The sequence below is a fragment of the Cajanus cajan genome, chromosome 8, assembly GCF_000230855.2.
Source record: "Cajanus cajan strain Asha chromosome 8, NIPB_CcT2T_4, whole genome shotgun sequence".
Taxonomy (NCBI): Eukaryota; Viridiplantae; Streptophyta; class Magnoliopsida; order Fabales; family Fabaceae; genus Cajanus; species Cajanus cajan.
Genome location: NC_138524.1, coordinates 27176901 through 27185153, shown reverse-complemented (window position 1 = coordinate 27185153; position 8253 = coordinate 27176901). Strand labels below are relative to the sequence as shown.

The following is an 8253-nucleotide window of genomic DNA, read 5'->3' as shown; positions in this document are numbered from 1 at the left end:
TATAAATGTTAACTTTACGCTACATACAAACTCATTTTTTTAAGCAAAATTCGATTTCCCCTACTTTTCGACAAAACATGGATAACTTTCTGCACGTTATTTCATGTTTGAAAAACTCATTAAACACTATTCTCTTAATTCGTCACCATTTAAAATTTAGGTTTAATTACTCGTGTTATTTTTCATATCTCATTCTTTATTTATTAATTAGTCCAATTATTTTCTTCATGATTAAAAAATTCAATTTAATCTTTTGAATTTAGAAACGGTGCGGTGTTTTCTGTCGTATTTTGTACTCAACAATCCAATTCCAAGCATGCATGTCTATCACGATTCTCTTCCCATCCCACTAACGTTTGCATATAAATAGAGAAGAAACCAAACCACTTTTCACAATTCTTCTCCTTATCACTATAGTCTCTTTCATTTCACTTTCAAATTCACTACAACATGGTTTCAAAAATGTTGTCCAAACCAACATGGGAACAATGTTCCTCCTCCTACATTAGTAGCTGCAAAACGACCACGTTTCCCATAGTGGTGGACCTCTCAAAACCCGAAGCAAAGAACATCATAGTTAAGGCTTGTGAGGAGTTGGGGTTTTTTAAGGTTGTCAACCATGGTGTCCCCATGGACACTGTCTACGAGTTGGAGTCTGAAGCCACCAAATTTTTCTCTCTACCACTCCATCAGAAACACAAAGCAGGACCTCCTAATCCATTTGGCTATGGAAACAAAAAAATTGGAATCAACGGTGATGAGGGTTGGGTTGAATATCTTCATCTCACCAATGACCAAGATTGTAACTCCACCACACTCTCACCTGCTTTTGGCCACAACCTAGATAAGTTTAGGTATGTTGCTTGAGGTTTAAATAAACAATATGCTTCTCTTAATTCATTACCATTTTAAACTTAGTTTTAAGTGATTATTTAGTTCTATATTTTATTTAATGCGTTTAGTTTGTATTCCCTCAGTTGCTAAAATATTCGATTTGGACTTTTATTTTTAGAAATAATGTAATACGATTCATTTTTCTCTTTTACATATAACAACACATTTCATATTTTTAATTGTGTTACATCTATAAAGAATTAGAATTAGCATCGTTAATCTCTATAGAAATGAATATATTTGATTGTTTTGAAAATTTAAGAGAGTAAATTAAATTATTTAATAATAAAAGAATAATTATAGAATAAATTAAACAAATAAAAGACAAGAGAGTATTTTTTAACTAAAAGTTTAGTATTTAAGCATCATAAGATCCCCACAAGATTGACACTATTGCATACACCAAAAAGTATATAAAAAAGAAAAATAGAAATAGACATTCATATGCAGCACACCAAAAAGTATATATATAAAAAAAATTAAAAAAGTATATATATAAAAAAAATTAGAAACATAGGATACCTCAATCCATACAAAAACTTATATAGAAATAAAAAATTAAAAGGAAAACAAATCACAATGATCTTTAAATAAAATAAAAAAAGTCTTCTTCCCGATAAATAGTACTATGCTCTAATCCAAAATCATTTAATTTATTTACAAACTGATTTTCTTTCCAATAAATATGAGAATGAAAAAACATGTATTTACAAAAAAAAAAAAAAAAAAAAAAGACAATATTTTCATTTTCACATATGTCTCAAGAAATAAACACACCCTTAAGAAGTTTGGAATCTCACTTTAACTAAAGTTTGTGTTATCCATAAACATACATATGTTCGATTACAACATAGAGTGATAAATAATTTAGCATAAGTTTTATTACTGTTATGATCTTAAATTCAAGTATCTCTTATTATATTTATTTATGAACAAAATTTAGATACATTAATATTCTAATTAAGTACCTATTATAATTAGTATTCTTTACTAATTAAAGTTTTTGGTAATATATATTTATATTTTAGAGTTAATCACTTATACACTGCTCGTGTAAAAAAAATTTATACTGACGACCAATTATATCTTAATTGTGTCATGTCACTATAAACACATTTACTTTTAATAATGACATGACATAATTAAGAGATATAATTAATTATTAGTATAAAAAAAATTTTACACTCATAATATATTTAGTGATTAACTCTATATTTTATATAATCATTAATGATATATATACATTTATATATATTATTATTATGATGATAAAGTTTCAATTTTAATTAACTGTAGTCAGAAAAAATTAATGACATCGTCTATAATACTACATATAAATTCTGTCCGTTAATTAATCAACTTTGTTAGTGACAAAAAAAATTTATGTGCCAAAGATCAAAATACACTTTTAAAATCTAATGTTGCTAGTCTCTAAACTGGCTGCAGCTGTGCACTGAGTGATTACATGTGTGCTGTGAGAAAGATGGGGTGTGAGATTCTTGATTTGATGGCTGAAGGATTGAACATTGAGGAAAAGAATGTGTTGAGCAAGCTTTTGATGGACAAAGAGAGTGACTCTGTGATGAGGCTCAACCATTACCCTCCATGTCCTCCAGAGAACCGTTTGAATAATAATGATGATAACGGTGAAAACATGGTTGGCTTTGGTGAGCACACAGATCCACAAATCATTTCCTTGCTTAGATCCAATAACACTTCTGGTCTCCAAATTTGTCTCAAAGATAAAACTTGGGTTTCTGTGCCACCTGATCACAACTCCTTCTTTGTCATTGTCGGTGATTCTCTGCAGGTACCATTATTCTAATAATAATACTAAGTTACACACCATGATATAGTTTATAGGGACATGCATCACCCCCATGACACAAATAAATAAACTAATCAATATTTGAAAAATGATGAGATATGTGGAAATTAATGCATGATTTTGTTTATGTTATTATTTTCTTAATTTTCATGTGTATTTTTTTTTTATCTCTTCTATAGGATATGTATTTTATTCAATTTCCATCTTTTTTTTTTACTGCATCTTAATTTAAGCAATAATTGAAAATAAGAATATGTTTAAAGAGAGTAATTAATAATGCCACTTTTAACTTTTAAATGATTAATAAATCAGAGATTTTTCTTTAACTGTTGAGAAATGTTGGACTTCAAATTTTTAACATTATATATTATGAAAAATATTTATTCAATAAATATATAAATCATTCTATGCACATATTTTATTTACCTGTACGTCAAACATAAATATAAGAAAGTAGCTGAGGGGGTCCCATGCATCCAATTTTCTTAGGTTCTCCTATTCATATGGATAAGATTTGAATAGTTTGACCTGTGCATAAGAATTTGCTTTTCACTCGTATCATTTTATGTGTGTGCTTTCACAAATTTTGGCTATCGCTACCCCTTTGCCATATTCAACTCCTTTGTTTTGGTTCAGGGTTCTCTTTCAACTTCATATGATGATATGAATCCAATCCATTAAAAATAAATGTTATATATTAAATTATAATTTAAATATATTTTTTAATCTCTTAAATTTATCTTTAGTCATTTTAATTTAAAATTATTTTTTAAATTCTATAATTTTTTAAAATTTTATTTTAATTATTTAAGTAATTAATAATATATTTGAAAGTGACAAATTTAAAAAATTATAGAATATTAATTAGATTTAATATTATATTTTCACTAACATAAAAATTAAGAGATAGATTTTATACAATAATATTTGTAGATTCTTTAAACAAAATTAAGTATAAAAATTAAATAAAGATTTTTGAAATTATATGATTAAAAAAAATCAACTCTAAATTTAAGGAACTAAAACTAAATTTTATTTTAAATTTAAGAAATTTTAAAATATATATACATACATATATATATATATATATATTTTTTTTTTTTTTTTTGACAGCAAAAAGTTAATATTATTGGAATACACAGGTACAAGGGATACCTGAACCCTTTTACACTAGGTATATGAAGCAATTAACAAGGAAAATATTAAATTACAATAGTCTTTATAAAGAGTAAGGACTACCCAATTAAGAAGAAGCAACATAAACCCCCACTTGTTAAGAATATGGGTCATTTTAAGCACATGTCAAACCACCATATAATAGAACCTCAGATTGCCACGTAGAGACGAAGACACTCCTCATTCTGCCACCTGCACCATATGCTGATATTTGTCATGGCTTGTTTGTACCCCTCCTCCCATACCGAAGCAACAAATAGTTTTGAAGAGCCATAACTCCAACAAGTTCAAATTGACCCAGCTAGTTGGTGAACACTTCAAACTTTGTCCGGGCACAAGCAAGGTCTAGGATTGCTGCACCACTGCAAGAAAGAGTACTTAAAGTCTTTTTTAAGTGTTGAGAGCCACCTCCAGCAAGAAAACATGATATCTGTTATGATATTTTCATGGCTAAATTGATGGCCTTCGAAGATACACCTATTTCTATGTCTCCATATGTTCCAGGTAGTAGCCATCCATACTACACGCCAGGATACCGCATCTGAGTTACACATGATTGGACTCGGAATAAAACTGTAATGTTGTCTTACTTGTTGTGGTAGCGGAGTGGGGCACTTGATCCAAGACAAACATTGTTTCCATATCTTGTCCACCTCAGGGCATGTACAAAAAATATGGTTAGAGGTTTCAGCTACACCATTACAAAATTGACACAAGGACTGTTGTTCGCCGAGTGTTATGTTTCTTCTTGCCAGATTATCCACTGATGGAAGACCGTTGTTTACCATTCTCCAGACACACATTTGAACCTTTGGAGGTACTGGGGTTAACCAAATACTATTGGAGACTTCATCATTCTCGGCACTAGCATATTCAGCAATTAAAGCTTTATACGCCGACCTAATAGAGAACTCTCCCGAAGAATCACCTAACCACCTCCATGAATCCGGTACTGCTCTATGGAAATTGATACCCCTTATTGTCTGATATAATTGTTCCTCCAGTGAAGCTTCCCATGCAAATATATTCCTTCTCCAACTGAGGTGCCATTCCCATCCTTGCTCTGTCCATGAACCCAACTCTACAATTGAAGAATGTTGATGGGTAGAATTAATAAAAAGTCTCGGATAGGCTACTGCAAGACTCGTTGTACCAGCCCATTTGTCAAGCCAAAATCTCACTCTAGACCCCTCCCCTACTCGCCATTCTATCATCTTATCAAACCAGTTGCCTTCCTCGTCTCCCCCACACACTATAAGTAAATCTCTCCACCAAATAGACTCTTTGTTGGAAGGGTTTTGAGCACACAGATTGCTTCCACCACCATATTTAGACAATAAAACTTGGCTCCAAACAGATGAAGGAAGATGGAATAGGGTCCATCTCCATTTGGCCAACATCGCTGTATTTAATAAAGTGACATTTTTCACACCCAGCCCTCCCTGTGCTTTGGGAAGAGTCATCTTGTCCCAGCTAATCCAAGATACTTTCCGTTGGCCATCGCTGCATCCCCATAAGAATTTCCTTTGTATTGAAATTATCTCTCTACTAACCGATAGGAACTCTGAAGAATGAAATATAATATAATGGTAACGCTGTTAATAATGAGTTCACCAAACACACCCTCCCTGCCATAGACAGCACTTTACCCTTCTTCCTTAGTTTAACAAGAATGGGTTCCCACGTTGCCTTCTTTCTTGGATTTGCGCCAATGGGCAAGCCAAGATAGCAGAAAGGTATCTGTAGTAAAGTGCAATTTAATAAGTGTGCATAGCTCTCAACTAGAGGTATATCAATCCCAATAGCACCAAACTTACTCTTAGAAAAATTAACCTTCAGTCCAGAAACAAGCTCAAAGCATCTTAAAAGACCTTTTATGGCGATGACATTCTCTTGGCTAGCCTCACCGAAAAACATGGTGTCATCAGCATACTGTGTAATACTGATCTTGACTTGCTCTTTACCGACACTCACCCCTGTAAATATTTTGCATTTCTCTACTTCTCGCATCAATCCAGTCAATCCCTCTGCAACCACCGTAAATAGAAAAGGTGCTAAAGGATCACCTTGTCTAAGTCCGCGCTTAATTGGGAATTCTTCTGCGGGGTTTCCGTTGACAAGTACAGATACTCTTGATGTTCTTAGGCATTCTTCAATCCACCTCACCCATTTATCATTAAATCCCATTCGATGAAGCATGTATAGAAGATAGTCCCAACACACAGAGTCGTAGGCCTTCTCAAAATCCACTTTAAAGAATAACATGGGTTTCTTGCAACTTTTGCCTCATCTATAGTCTCATCCACCACCAAAACACTATGGAGCATTAACCTCCCTTCAAGAAAAGCACTTTGTCGCTCATCAATGATTGACGGCAACACTCTCTTAATTCTGTTTGCAAGGACTTTGGATAATATGTTGTACATGCATCCAACCAAAGAAATGGGTCTATAGTCTTCCAAATTCTGGGGGTTGGCTTTCTTGATATAAGAGTAATAAAAGTAGAATTAGATCCTCTTGGGAGTTTCCCATTAGCATGAAATTCACTCATGAAACGACAAATGTCTACGTTAAGGGTCTCCCAGAATGCTTTTATGAATTTAAAGTTAAATCCGTCAGGCCCTGGACATTTCGAGCTACCACACTCCCAGACTGCATTACGAATCTCATCTTCTTCAAAAGGTGCAGCAAGCATCTCATTCTGAGCTTCAGAAATTGATTTAAATTGGACTCCATCTAATGTTGGTCTATGATATCCGTGTTCCTGAAATCTATTTTGAAAAAAATGTGTCACATGCCCTTTCACCTCCATAGTTTCTTCTGTCCACCGTCCATCAATGAATAGACCCTTGCAGTATTAAATATATATATTAAAGTATTAAATTATTGTGAGTTAAAAAATATCTACACCAATAAATTTTAAATTGCATGACCGTGCAGTTACTTATAAACTTCCGTTGATCCTAATCTGAACTATAGAATAAAGACTTTGATTATCTTATTTCTATAGAGAAGAGGGGAAAAGGTTATTTTGTAAATAAAACAAAAAGAAATATTAATGAAAGAAATATAGAAAGAAAATAAGAGATATTTGCATGCATTCTAATTTACACACACGGGCGTCACTGCTCTAATCAAATATAGTTTTAACATATACATTACGAATACCAACTTGATCTTGTGTCTTACAACAGACTTTGTGATCATTAAGCTAAAAGATTTATCACGTAGAATATTATTTTTGCATTGCCACTTGGGTTGTGATTATAATGCAATTATCATTATTAATAAATGTTATATACATATTATATAGAGTGACATATGAAAAGTATCATTTTAAAATATTACTTTAAATATAATATATAAATATAAATTTATTTGATATGTAATTACACATAATTGAGATTTTATATCTTATACTTACACTTTAAATAATATATTAATATATATTATATTTATAGTATATGTAAAAATAAATTTTTAATGATATATATTATGTTACTATAAAATATATATTATTATATGATAATTTTTTTTAATAGTGTATCTTTGCTAATGCTTTTTTTTTTTTTCACAGGTTATGACCAATGGAAGGTTCCAGAGTGTGAGGCACAGAGTTTTGGCAAATGAATTAAAATCGAGACTTTCAATGATTTATTTTGTTAGTCCACCTCTGAGTGAGAAAATAGTGCCATTGCCTTCTCTTATGAAAGGCAAAAGCTTATACAAAGAGTTCACATGGTTTGAGTATAAAAACTCCGCTTATGCTACAAGATTGGCTGAGAATAGGCTTGCTCATTTTGAGAAAATTGCAGCTCCATAATGCTATAGGAATATTAATTAGGGGTACCTGTCAATATTAGGGTTTCAATATATCACTAATGCTTTTTTTTTTTTTTCATATAAGTTGGATGCTGTATGTATTTAGCATATCTTATTAATGTACTTATCTTATTAATTATATATAATGTTCTGCAAATTGGATTGATGATCAAATTAGTCAAAATACTAACTCAATGAGTTAATGATTGACCAGTAGATTGTATAACTTGATTTCTATTAATTTTTTTTTAAAAAAATATTTATATTGTATTTATTATATATATATATATATAAATTTATATCATAACTTAAAAGAAATTTTAATATTCTCTTAATTAATATGATTCTAATAGATCAATCAAGTTATAGCTAGATTCGTTGAATAACAATTTAATATATAATTAATATAATTTTAAGTTAATTGTATAATAATAAAAATATGTTAATTTAATGATTATTAAAGTATTAAATAATTGCATTTATCTAGATTTAAAATTATTTTTATACTTTTTTACAAAGAAATATATTTAAAA

At 30.7% G+C, this 8253-nt stretch overlaps 1 protein-coding gene across 1 annotated transcript; it reads left to right on the top strand.

Moving 5' to 3' along the window:
* The first annotated feature begins 389 nt into the window (after window positions 1-389).
* LOC109811725 (gibberellin 2-beta-dioxygenase 1) lies at window positions 390-7886 on the top strand. The gene is made up of 3 exons (XM_020375541.3): window positions 390-854; window positions 2341-2704; window positions 7476-7886. The coding sequence occupies exons 1-3, from the start codon at window positions 451-453 to the stop codon at window positions 7719-7721; spliced, it is 1014 nt and encodes a 337-aa protein (XP_020231130.2). The 5' UTR covers window positions 390-450; the 3' UTR covers window positions 7722-7886.
* Window positions 7887-8253: the final 367 nt, after the last annotated feature.